The sequence below is a fragment of the Anomaloglossus baeobatrachus genome, chromosome 5 (genome assembly GCF_048569485.1).
Source record: "Anomaloglossus baeobatrachus isolate aAnoBae1 chromosome 5, aAnoBae1.hap1, whole genome shotgun sequence".
In the NCBI taxonomy this organism is placed as follows: Eukaryota; Metazoa; Chordata; class Amphibia; order Anura; family Aromobatidae; genus Anomaloglossus; species Anomaloglossus baeobatrachus.
Window position 1 is genome coordinate 44,551,538 of NC_134357.1, and position 12,859 is coordinate 44,564,396.

Here is a 12,859-nt window from a genome sequence, read left to right on the forward strand (position 1 = left end):
TACCACTGGGGCTGATGGTGATAGCAGCCTGGATGTTAGGCCCTCCGCAAGTAGGGCCGGGCCCCAAGGAATTAATGGTGGGATCCGGCGCAGAAAGAAGGGAGACCACACGATGGGGATGCTGTGCAGTTTCTGTTTACTCACTGAGCTGTTGATGCTGCTGCGCTGAGGACGGCTGGTTCAGACCCCTGGTCCCTTTTGTCCCTGTTTGATAACCCGGTGGTCTCTTTCCTCGGCACCTCTCACTGGTTGGTGGAACCTCGTGGCCTGGAGCGTTTGTGGGTCCCTTACTATCTGTCTGCAGTCTCTCGTCTCGGGCAGTGTAAACCCTGTAGGGTTGGTGTTCTGTTCTGGTCCCTGGCTCTATCTTTACTGCTGGTGCCCCCGGATTTTTGGGTCAGCGATGTCCTTAATGGTCTCCTCACTGTGCAGGTATTTGTCAGGTTGCCTGAAGCTGTCGCCTGACCTAGGGCCCTGTGCCTTGTCGGTGCTCTGGCTCCAGGGGTACCCGGCCGTACCCTCGCTGGCAACCACTCTCCTGCGCCACCTACATGACCGTCCCCTTCAACTGTCACCACCGGACTCTCCCACTGTCTTTGTCTCCTCCCACTTAGTTGTCGGCAACTGGAGTGGACTGACTCCACCCCTGGGTGGCCATCCATTGTCCAGTCCCGGACTAGTCAGTCACCTATGGTTGGGAGAAGTAACTGGGGATATTTATGTGCTTTGGAGGTACCGGCACTGGTCTTCCAGGTCCCTTGGGGTAGGCCCTGCATCTTTGTCAGGATGCAGTACCTAGTAGTAACCTGATGGGTTCAGGGGCACTACAGATGCATCTGCCTTTACGCGAAAATAATTCTTACATGAGATTTTGTGACTGTTTTTAACACAGTTCATAATGGGGGTAAAAGTAGATCCAGCACAAAAATAAAAGTATTAGTCCACCTCTTCTATAGCCCATTCCTCCAAACTGCATGTTTGTTAGCCTGAATTTTTAATTATTTTTGATATTTTTTTTTTTTGCAGGTGAAATGGTGGTTTCTCCATTAAACAGTCCTACTACTACAAGGCGTAAGCAGTACAGTCGAGATGCTGTGTCTAGGCTTCTGCAAAGTCCTGCCTCCCCAGAATTGCGGAAGGAGGATGCCACAGTCGAAATTGCAGCGGGAACTTCAAAATCACGGAAGGATAATCGGAAATCTGTGAGTCTCTCCGGTATCAAACGCATTATGAGAACTCCAAAGCAGAAAGGGACACCGGTCACAGACCCTCATGCATTAAGGAAACTGTTGAGAACACCGGCGGAATCTGAATCTTCCCGTGCGTATTCTCGAAGATCCACCAAACTTGAAGTGCTTGGTATTGACAGACTCATGAAAACACCCAAGGAAAAAGCGGTGCCTGTCGAAGATTTCAGTGGTGTTCAAAGAATTATGAAGACCCCTAAACAGAAGGCAGAGCCTGTGCAAGATTTTGCTGGTTTGGCGCGTATCGTAAAAACACCGAAAGAAAAAGTACAACCAGTAGAAGATCTGGTCGGAGTAAAGCGGACAATGAGAACGCCGAAGGAAAAATCTCAACCGGTGGAGGATATGGTTGGAATAAAACGCATGATGAGAACCCCCAGGGTGCGGGGTCAGCCCGTGGAGGACATGATCGGCATAAAGCGCATCATGAAAACGCCAAAAGAACGGGGACAACCAGTTGAGGATATTGCACTAAATCACTTACTGAACAGTCCAATGGAAACCGTCCAGTCAACCGAAAGTACCCGTCCAATAGAAGAAATATTCGGGATAAAGAACTTGATAAAAACCCCGCAAAAGTCTTCTGTCAGCAAAGAGGTAAGATATACATTTTATAATGTGGGGTCTAAAGACAAATCTGATTTTTTTTTTTTTCTTTGCCTCTGTAGATGTCAGAAAGGAGTCCTACGAGAGTGGTCTGATTTCAGATATAGTTTATTTACTATCAGACTTTAACACTAAAAGTGGCAGGATATAGTGTTTACTGCCTGATCATCTGCTCCCATAAAGTCAGAAGTACTCGTGGGTCACTAGATCTGATCTTTACACTGGGGAACATTTCTTATATAAAGATATAGATATATATAGATATATATAGATATATATAGATATATATAGATATATATAGATATATATATATATATATATATATATATATATATATATATATATATATATATATATATAATATTTCTTTGTCGCTCCATTGGGAGACCCAGACAATTGGGTGTATAGCTTCTGCCTCCGGAGGCCACACAAAGTATTACACTTTAAAAAGTGTAACCCCTCCCCTCTGCTATATACACCCTCCCGTGCCTCACGGGCTCCTCAGTTTTTATGCTTTGTGCGAAGGAGGCACACATGCACGCATAGCTCCACAATTTAGTCAGCAGCAGCTGCTGACTATATCGGATGGAAGAAAAGTGGGCCCATATAGGGCCCCCGGCATGCTCCCTTCTCACCCCACTCTGGTCGGCGGTGCTGTTAAGGTTGAGGTACCCATTGCGGGTACATAGGCAGGAGCCAACATGCTGTTTTCCTTCCCCATCCCTGCAGGGCTCTGGGTGAAGTGGGATCCATAATCGGTCTCCAGACACTGGGACCGTGCTCCCTCCGCAGCCCCTGGGGAATCTGCTGGACAGGAGCTGGGTATCGTCAGGGACATGGCCCTGCTACTGTGAGGTACTCTGTGTCCCCTTGGGGACGGCGCATGGAGCGCTTGTGTCATACACGCTGCAGCACTGCTGGGCGTGTTAGTGCGCCGGGACTACCGCGCTGACCGCGCTTGTTTGCCGGCCGCGCTTATAACTCTAGTCCCCGGCTTCTGCGGCCTAGTACCGCATATTCCCACCCCCGGGCCTGCCAGTCAGGGGAAGGGAGGGACGCTGCACTGGAAGATTCCCGCACTTTCTAGGGCGAGGTGCTCTGTGTCCCCGTTGGGACGGCGCATAAAGCACCTTGGGCCCAGACGCTGCAGCGACTGCGGCGTGCGTATGGGTCCGGGACTACCGCGCCGACCGTGCACTGCCGGCCGGCCGCGATTTTAACTTTAGTCCCCGGCTTTTGCGGCCTAGTATGGGATTCTCCCGCCCCCAGGCCTGCCAGTCAGGGAAAAGGGCGGGACGGTCGGTATGACGCCGACAGTGAGGGCTGGAGTACACTGAGCTGTCCTCCGCCCACCTCACTACCCACGCTGGGGCACCAGATTCCCGCACTTTTTGTGACTACGCCCACGCCTCCCTCCTCCTCAGAGAACGCCGTCAGCCATGTTTTCAGCAACTTCTGGCTGCAGCTGAGGGAGACCCGGGGCAGAGAATCTGGTGGCCACAAGCCACATCCGCAGCCCCTGGGGGAATCTGCCGGACAGGAGACGGAGTATCGTCAGAGACATGGCCCTGCATCTACAGGTACTCTGTGTCCCCATTGGGACGGTGCATGAAGCACCTTGGCCTCAGACGCAGCTGCGACTGCGGTGTGGATTTTTTGTCCGGGACTACCGCGCCGACCGTGCCTGTTTGCCGGCCGCGGTTTTTACTTTAGTTCGCGGCTTTTGCGGCCTAGTGTGTTAAACTCCCGCCCCTGAGCCTGCCAGTCAGGGAGAAGGGCGGGATGGTCGGTATGTTGCCGACAGTGAGGGCTGGAGCACACCTCGCTGTCCTCCGCCCCCCCTCACTGATCACTATAGGCCACCAGATTCCCGCATTTTTGTGACTACAGGGACAGAGCCCTGCATCATAACGTACTCTGTGTCCCCTGAGGGACGGTGCATGCAGCATCTGTGTTACAAACGCCGCAGCGGTTGCTGACTGGTTTGTGAGACTGGGCCGACCGCGCCATGTCTGCCGGCCGCGTTTTTAAATTTAGTCCCTGGCTCTTACGGCCTAGTGCCATATACTCCCGTTCTCGGGCCTGCCAGTCAGGGGTAACGACGGGACGGCCGACTGGACGTCGGCAGGGAGGGCTGGAGCATACGTTGGTATCCTCCTTCCCCCTCACTGAGCACTGGGGGGCACCAGTTTTTCAGGTGCTGTCCCCCCCTTGGTGCCGCAGTGTATATATATATATATGTTTATTTATATGGTATATGATCTCACTGTTCGGCAGCATTATTTGTTTTTGGCTGTATACCCTCACTGATTACTCTGCGGACGACATGCTGTTGTCTGCTCTTAAAGAGTAAGGGTGCCAAGGCACTGGCTTATTTTACAACCGGTACCTCTTGTGCGGCTATATTACGGGCACTGCACAGATGACAGCGACAGAGTTTCCATGATGAAATCAGCAAATCTCTGAATAGCTTTCACATCACAGGACTCTGTCTATGGACAGGGGGTCTGCTAAGATACTGGAAGCCTTGCAGTCCAGACCGATACCACAGGGCCAGGGAGCTGTGAGTTCATCGCTCCCGGGTCCCTCTGAGTCGGTACAACATCCTGGGGTAACACCCAGATCCCACGGTGAGAACTCCGTCACGGACCGCGGCCTATGATAGGCTAAGCGGGCCCGCTGGGAACCTTCCCCGACTTCATCAGGAGTGCGTGTTTCGATCACTCTAACTCCATAGGGGCCGTCCAGTAGCACAGAACTTGACGGACAAGCGCTTACTAAGCGCCTTATTGACACGCGTTACCCTTTTCCCCCCTGACGTGCTTAACGGTTGGGCTCAGTGTCACAGGGTGGATCCTCCAGTCTCTAGGCTGGCGGCTAGATCCGTAGTATTAGGGGCAGATGTCCATCTCTCACGAATGCGACTGACAGGCAAATAACGCTTATGATGAAATCCATCTATGAAGCCATAGTCGCATCTTTTGCTCCAGCCTTCGCAGCCGTGAGGGCACTCCAAGCTATCTCAGCTTCTCTGGCTGAGATTATTGCGGTTGCACATAACTCTGCCACGCAGGTTGTGTCCTTCACTTCTCAGGCGTAGGTTTTTTTGTTCTACGCCATGAACGCCGTTCATGGACTCTGCGAGCCGTACAGCGGTAGCATCCACCAATTCAGTGGCAGTCTGCAGGGCCATGTGGCTACGCGAATGGAAGGCAGGCTCTGCTTCCAAGACGTTCTTAACCGGTTTGCCATTTTATGGCAACCGTTTGTTTGGCGAGCAATTGGATGAAGTTACTAGACAGTCTCGTCCTTGCCGCAGTCCAAGACCGATGGGTGAGAGACATTCTGTCTCACGGTTACAGGATACAGCTCGGCTCTCGTCCTCCGACTCGTTTCTTCAGAACATCTCCGCCCCCCGAGTGAGCCGATGCACGTTTTCAGGCGGTGAACACTCTGAAGCCTCGATGTCACAAGGAGACTTCCTACCATCAATTGACATCAAGGATGCTTATCTCCATGTGCCGATCGCACCCGAGCTTCAACGCTTTCTGCGTTTCGCCATCAGGGATGAACACCTTCAGTTCGTGGCACTGCCATTCGGCCTGGCGACAGCCCCACGGGTCTTCACCAAGGTCATGGCAGCAGTGGTGGCGGTCCTACAGGGCCACTCGGTGATCACTTACCTACACGATCCTCTAGTCAAGACACCCTCCTGGGTGGCATGTCAACACAACCTGACCATTGCTCTGGAGACTCTCCAGGGGTTCGGGTAGATCATCAAAATTCCAGGGTCAAAGCTGACACCGACCCAATCACTGACTTATCTCGGGATGGAGTTTTATACTCTCAGCGATAGTGAAGCTTCCGCTGCATAGTCAGCGTTCACTACAGACAGGGGTGCAATCTCCCCTTGAGGCGCCTCATGCACTGTCCCAGGAAGATGGTGACAGCAATGGAGGCAGTTCCCTTGCGCAGTTTCGTCTGCGTCCGATTCTTTCGGACACCGCAAATGGGACAGGAGGTCGACGTCCCTAGACAAAAACGTCTCTTTCCCTTGCAGCAAAACCTCTTCAGTGGTGTCTTCTTTCCACTTCCTGGGCGAAGGAAAAATCCTTCCGGCCCCCAGCCGGGGCTGGGGTCACGACGGACGCGAGTCTGTCAGGGTGGGGAGCGGTCTTCCTCCACCACTCGGCTCAGGGAACCTGGACTCCGACAGAGTCCTCCCCTCGGTTAAATGTTCTGGGGATAAGGGCAGTGGATTTAGCCCTAAAGGTGTTCCAGCGGTAGCTGGACGGCAGGCAGATCCGAATTCAGTCGGACAACGCCAAGGCAGTTGCGTACATCAACCACCAGGGCGGCACACGCAGTCGTCAAGCCTTCCGAGCAGTTCGGCAGATGCGGCTGTGGGCGGAAGCCACGGCCTCCACCATCTCCGCAGTTCACATCCCGGGCGTAGAAAACTGGGAAGCAGATTTTTCTCAGTCGCCAGGGCATGGACACAGGGGAATGGTCTTCACCCGCACGTGTTTCTAGAGATCTGTTGCCGTTGGGGAACGCCGGACGTCGATCTAATGGCGTCTCAGCACTACAACAAAGTCCCGGCATTCATGGCTCGGTCCAAGGATCACAGAGCTCTGGCGGCAGACGCGCTAGTTCACGACTGGTCGCAGTTTCGACTGCCTTATGTATTTCCTCCTCTGGCACTACTGCCCAGAGTGTTACGCAAGATCAGGTCAGACTGTCGCCGCGCCATCCTCGTTGCTCCAGACTGGCCGAGGTGATCGTGGTACCCGGATCTGTGGCACCTCACAGTGGGTCAACCGTGGGCACTCCCTGACCGACCTGACTTGCTGCCTCAAGGGCCATATTTCCTTCGGAATTCTACGGCTCTAATCCTCACTGTGTGGTGGCTCCTAGCGTCATCAGGGATATCTCCAGATGTCATTGCCACCATGAGACAGGCCAGGAAACCAACGTCCGCCAAGATCTCTCACAGGACTTGGAGGATCTTCTTATCCTTGTGCTCTGATCAGGGTTTTACTCCCTGGCCGTTTGCCTTGCCCACTTTCTTTCGCAAAGGGTGGCCTTCCTAGTGGCAGTCACATCACTCAGAAGAGTATCTCAGCTGGCAGAGCTGTCATGCAAAGCCACCTTCCTGGTGTTTCACCAGGATAGGGTGGTTCTACGTCCGGTCCCGGCCTTTCTCCCTAAGGTATCCCCGTTTCGTCTTACCCTCTTTGGGTCCGCATCCAGTTCACCAATGTGAAAAGGATTTGCATTTATTAGATCTGGTGAGAGCACTCCGGCTCTACATTTCTCGCACGGCGCCCCTGCGCCGGTCTGATGCGCTCTTGTCCTTATCGCGGACCAGAGTAAGGGATTTCAGGTTTTCAAGACAACCTTGGCTCGGTGAATCAAGGAACCGATTCTTGAAGCATACCGTTCTTTTGGGCTTCCGATTCCTGCAGGGCTGAAGGCCCATTCTACCAGAGCCGTCGGTGTCCTGAGCATTGCGACACCAGACTACGGCTCGGCAGGTGTGTCAGGCGGCTACCTGGTCGAGTCTGCACACTTTCACGAAACACCATCAGGTGCAGGCCGATGATTCGGCAGATGCCAGCCTAGGTAGGCGAGTCCTTCAGGCGGCAGTTGCCCACCTGTAAGAAGGGGCCGTTTTTCGGCTCTTTTTATCGAGGTATTCTTTTACCCACCCAGGGATTGCTTTTGGACATCCCAATTGTCTGGGTCTCCCAATGGAGCGACAAAGAAGGGAATTTTGTTTACTTACCGTAAATTCCTTTTCTTCTAGCTCCTATTGGGAGACCCAGCACCCGCCCCTGTTCCCTTCGGGCTGTTGTTCTTTTGTGTACACATGTTGTTCATGTTGAATTGTTCTTTTGGTCCATGGTTTCAGTTCTCCGAACATCCTTCGGATTGAATTTACCTTAGGCCAATTTATAAGTTTCCTCCTTCCTGCTTTTGCACCAAAACTGAGGAGCCCGTGATGCACGGGAGGGTGTATAGCAGAGGGGAGGGGTTACACTTTTTAAAGTGTAATACTTTGTGTGGCCTCCGGAGGCAGAAGCTATACACCCAATTGTCTGGGTCTCCCAATAGGAGCTAGAAGAAAAGGAATTTACGGTAAGTAAACAAAATTCCCTTCATGTGTATATATATATATATATATATATATATATATATATATATATATATATATATATATATATATAGATATCTATCTATCTATCTATCTATCTATCTCTAGAGAGCGAGAGATAGTGTGTGTGTGTATATATGTGTATATATAATATATATTTCTTCGGCGCTCCATTGGGAGACCCAGACGATTGGGTGTATAGTACTGCCTCCGGAGGCCACACAAAGCATTACACTAAAAAGTGTAAGGCCCCTCCCCTTCTGGCTATACACCCCCCGTTGGATCACGGGCTGACCAGTTTTCTGCTTTGTGCGAAGGAGGTCAGACATCCACGCATAGCTCCACTGTTTAGTCAGCAGCAGCTGCTGACTATGTCGGATGGAAGAAAAGAGGGCCCATACTAGGGCCCCCAGCATGCTCCCTTCTCACCCCACTTTATGTCGGCGGTGTTTGTTAAGGTTGAGGTACCCATTGCGGGTACGGAGGCTGGAGCCCACATGCTAGTTCCTTCCCCATCCCCCTGAGGGGCTCTGAGGAAGTGGGATCTTACCGGCCCCCAAGCCCTGAGGCCGGGCTCCATCCACAGACCCATGGAACCTGCTGGATACGGAGCTGGGTACCGTTCAGGGACAAGGCCCTGCGACATTCAGGTACTCTGTGTCCCAAACAGGCCGCGCACATTCCAGACTTGCTGGGTGTGCTAGTGCGCCGGGGACAGTAGCGCTGCGCGCTGGGGTTACAGTCACTGCAGTTTTTCTGAGTGACTTTATGTATTGGGGACTGCCGCGCCGGCCGCCCCTGGAGCGGCGGCGCGGCTGCGACTTGTAGTGCGCCGGGGACTTAGCGCCGACCGTGCTTTTACGACGGCGTCGCTTATAAATTTAGTCCCCGGCTTCTGCGGCCTAGCTCCGCTTCGTTCCCGCCCCCACCCTGTCAATCAGGGCAAGGGAGAGACGCTGTACGATTAATCAGCGCCGAGGGCTGGAGTCTTATTTACATGCTCCAGCCCTCTCACTGAGCACAGTGGGACGCAGGTTTCCCGCTCTTTGTCTGCACACGCCCAGGGCCCGCCCCTCTCCATAGGACGCCGGCAGCCATTCCTACATGCAGTCTGGCTGGAGAACGGACACAGGCTCTGGGAGACCCAGACAAGGGATTTCTGGCGACCACACACCCGCGTTAAGCGGGCGGTAAGCAGCACATTAGTGCTGGCCCCACTAGTGCCACAGTGTTATTTTGGTGTACCTTTTTTCTCTATACCATATATATATATTTATTGCACTGTAAGGTCGCTTCTTGGCTGTATACCCTATCTTGCTCTGAGGAGACGACAACATGTCATCCGCAAAACGCAAGGGTGCCAAGACACAGGCTGTAAGCGCTGCTTGTGCCGCTTGTGGGGCTGATCTACCGGCAGGTTACAATGACCCCCATTGTGTGCAATGTTCGGTCCCTGTGCCACTTCGTCAGCCGGAGTCTATGGTGGTAGTGGCCCAGGCAGAGTCGCCGGTGAACCCTGTCCCGGTGACGGGGACAGAGTTTGCAGTTTTTGCTGACAAGATGTCTGTCACTATGACAAAGATCCTAGAAACCTTGCAGGCCAGGCCAGTTACTCAGACCATGGACACTGCTGCGGCAACGTTCCCCGGTCCCCCTCAGTTGGAGTTAATCCGTGCTTCAAGGGGGTCCCAGGCATCTCAGCCTGACGGCTCTGATTCAGATGACAGTCCCAGGCAGCCTAAGCGAGCTCGCTGGGAGAGACCCTCCACGTCATCACGCGGATCAGGGTCTCAGCGAGAGGAGTCTCTACATGATGAGACAGAGGAGGGTGATCAGGAGTCTAATCCTGAAACCGCTCTCAATCTGGATACTCCTGATGGTGACGCCATGGTAAATGACCTTATAGCGGCCATCAATAGTCTATTGGAAATTTCTCCCCCTGCCCCTTCTGCAGAGGAGGCAGCTGCACAGCAGGAGAAGTTCCATTTCAGGTATCCCAAGCGTAAACTGAGTACTTTTCTGGACCACGCTGACTTCAGAGAATCAGTCCAGAGACACCATGCTTACCCAGACAAGCGTTTCTCCAAACGTCTTAAAGATACACGTTATCCCTTTCCCCCTGACGTGGTGAAACGCTGGACCCAGTGTCCAAAGGTGGACCCCCCAATCTCCAGGCTTGCGGCTAGATCCATAGTTGCAGTGGAGGATGGGGCTTCACTTAAAGATGCCAATGACAGACAGATGGACCTTTGGTTGAAATCTGTCTATGAAGCTATCGGCGCGTCGTTTGCTCCAGCATTCGCGGCCGTGTGGGCACTCCAAGCTATTTCAGCTGGTCTGGCACAGGTGGACTCTATCATACGTCCAGCAGTGCCGCGAGTAGCGTCCCTAACCTCGCAAATGTCTGCGTTTGCGACTTACGCTATCAACGCTGTCCTGGACTCTACAAGCCGTACCTCAATGGCGTCTGCCAACTCTGTGGTTTTGCGCAGAGCCTTGTGGTTAAAGGAATGGAAAGCGGATTCTGCTTCCAAAAAATGTTTAACCAGCTTGCCACTATCTGGAGACAGACTGTTTGGTGAACAATTGGCTGAAATCATTAAACAATCCAAGGGTGAAGACTCCTCCTTACCCCAGCCCAGATCAAGCAAACCTCAACAGAGGAAGTGGCAGTCGAGGTTTCGGTCCTTTCGAGGCTCCGGCAAGACCCAATTCTCCTCGTCCAAAGGGACTCAGAAGGAGCAAAGGAGCTCAGATTCCTGGCGGGCTCACTCACGCCCCAAGAAAGCAACCGGAGGAACCGCTTCCAAGGCGGCTGCCTCATGACTTTCGGCCTCCTCCCTCCGCATCCTCGGTAGGTGGCAGGCTCTCCCGCTTTTGCGACATTTGGCTGCCACAGGTCAAAGACCGGTGGGTAACAGACATTTTGTCTCACGGGTACAGGATAGAGTTCAGTTCTCGTCCTCCGCCTCGGTTCTTCAGAACCTCCCCACATCCCGACCGAGCAGATGCCCTTCTGCAGGCGGTGTGCTCACTAAAAGCAGAAGGAGTGGTGATCCCTGTTCCTCTACAGGAACAAGGGCAAGGTTTTTACTCCAATCTCTTTGTGGTTCCAAAAAAGGACGGCTCGTTTCGTCCTGTTCTGGACCTAAAGCTGCTCAACAAGCATGTGAACGCCAGACGGTTCCGGATGGAATCCCTCCGCTCAGTTATTGCCTCAATGTCTCAAGGAGATTTCCTTGCATCAATAGACATCAAAGATGCTTATCTCCACGTGCCGATTGCTACAGAGCACCAACGCTTTCTACGTTTCGTGATAGGAGACGACCATCCCCAGTTCGTAGCTCTGCCATTTGGTCTGGCGACAGCCCCACGGGTTTTCACCAAGGTCATGGCGGCAGTGGTAGCAGTCTTGCATTCTCAGGGACATTCGGTGATCCCTTACTTAGACGATCTACTTGTCAAAGCACCCTCTCAAGAGGCATGCCAACTCAGCCTGAATGTTGCGCTGGAGACTCTCCAGACTTTCGGGTGGATCATCAACTTTTCAAAGTCAAATCTGTCACCGACTCAATCACTAACGTATCTTGGCATGGAGTTTCATACTCTCTCAGCGATAGTGAAGCTTCCGCTGGACAAGCAGCGGTCACTACAGACAGGGGTACAATCTCTCCTTCAGGGTCAGTCGCACCCCTTAAGGCGCCTCATGCACTTCCTAGGGAAGATGGTGGCAGCAATGGAGGCAGTCCCGTTCGTGCAGTTTCATCTGCGCCCACTTCAATGGGACATTCTCCGCCAATGGGACGGGAAGACAACTTCCCTAGACAGGAAAGTCTCCCTTTCTCAGACGGCCAAGGACTCTCTGCAGTGGTGGCTTCTTCCCACCTCATTATCACAGGGAAGATCCTTCCTACCCCCATCCTGGGCAGTGGTCACGACAGACGCGAGTCTGTCAGGGTGGGGAGCAGTTTTTCTCCACCACAGGGCTCAAGGGACGTGGACTCAGCAGGAGTCCACCCTTCAGATCAATGTTCTGGAAATCAGGGCAGTGTATCTTGCCCTACTAGCCTTCCAGCAGTGGCTGGAAGGAAAGCAGATCCGAATTCAGTCGGACAACTTCACAGCGGTGGCATACATCAACCACCAAGGAGGGACACGCAGTCGGCAAGCCTTCCAGGAAGTCAGGCGGATTCTGATGTGGGTGGAGGAAAGAGCATCCACCATATCAGCAGTTCACATCCCGGGCGTAGAAAACTGGGAAGCAGACTTCCTCAGTCGCCAGGGCATGGACGCAGGGGAATGGTCCCTTCACCCGGACGTGTTTCAGGAAATCTGCCGCCGCTGGGGGGTGCCGGACGTCGACCTAATGGCGTCTCGGCACAACAACAAGGTCCCGACCTTCATAGCGCGGTCTCGCGATCAAAGAGCTCTGGCGGCAGACGCCTTAGTGCAAGATTGGTCGCAGTTCCGGCTCCCTTATGTGTTTCCACCTCTGGCACTCTTGCCCAGAGTGTTACGCAAGATCAGATCCGATTGCGGCCGCGTCATACTCGTCGCCCCAGACTGGCCGAGGAGGTCGTGGTACCCGGATCTGTGGCATCTCACGGTCGGCCAACCGTGGGCACTACCAGACCGTCCAGACTTACTGTCCCAAGGGCCGTTTTTCCATCGGAATTCTGCGGCCCTGAACCTGACTGTGTGGCCATTGAGTCCTGGATCCTAGCGTCTTCAGGATTACCCCAAGGGGTCGTGGCCACCATGAGACAGGCTAGGAAGTCCACTTCTGCTAAGATCTACCACAGAACGTGGAAGGTTTTCTTATCCTGGTGCTCTGCACAAGGAGTATCCC

The 12,859-nt window shown here is 53.2% G+C and overlaps 1 protein-coding gene across 3 annotated transcripts in view; it reads left to right on the forward strand.

Moving 5' to 3' along the window:
* Positions 1-12,859, forward strand: part of MKI67 (marker of proliferation Ki-67) — a 290,198-nt gene that overhangs the window by 203,438 nt on the left and 73,901 nt on the right. For all 3 annotated transcript variants that reach the window (XM_075348448.1, XM_075348449.1, XM_075348450.1), the window contains one exon: positions 1,027-1,844. In XM_075348448.1, the coding sequence (XP_075204563.1) occupies positions 1,027-1,844 (818 nt within the window). The remainder of the gene's footprint in view (positions 1-1,026; positions 1,845-12,859) is intronic.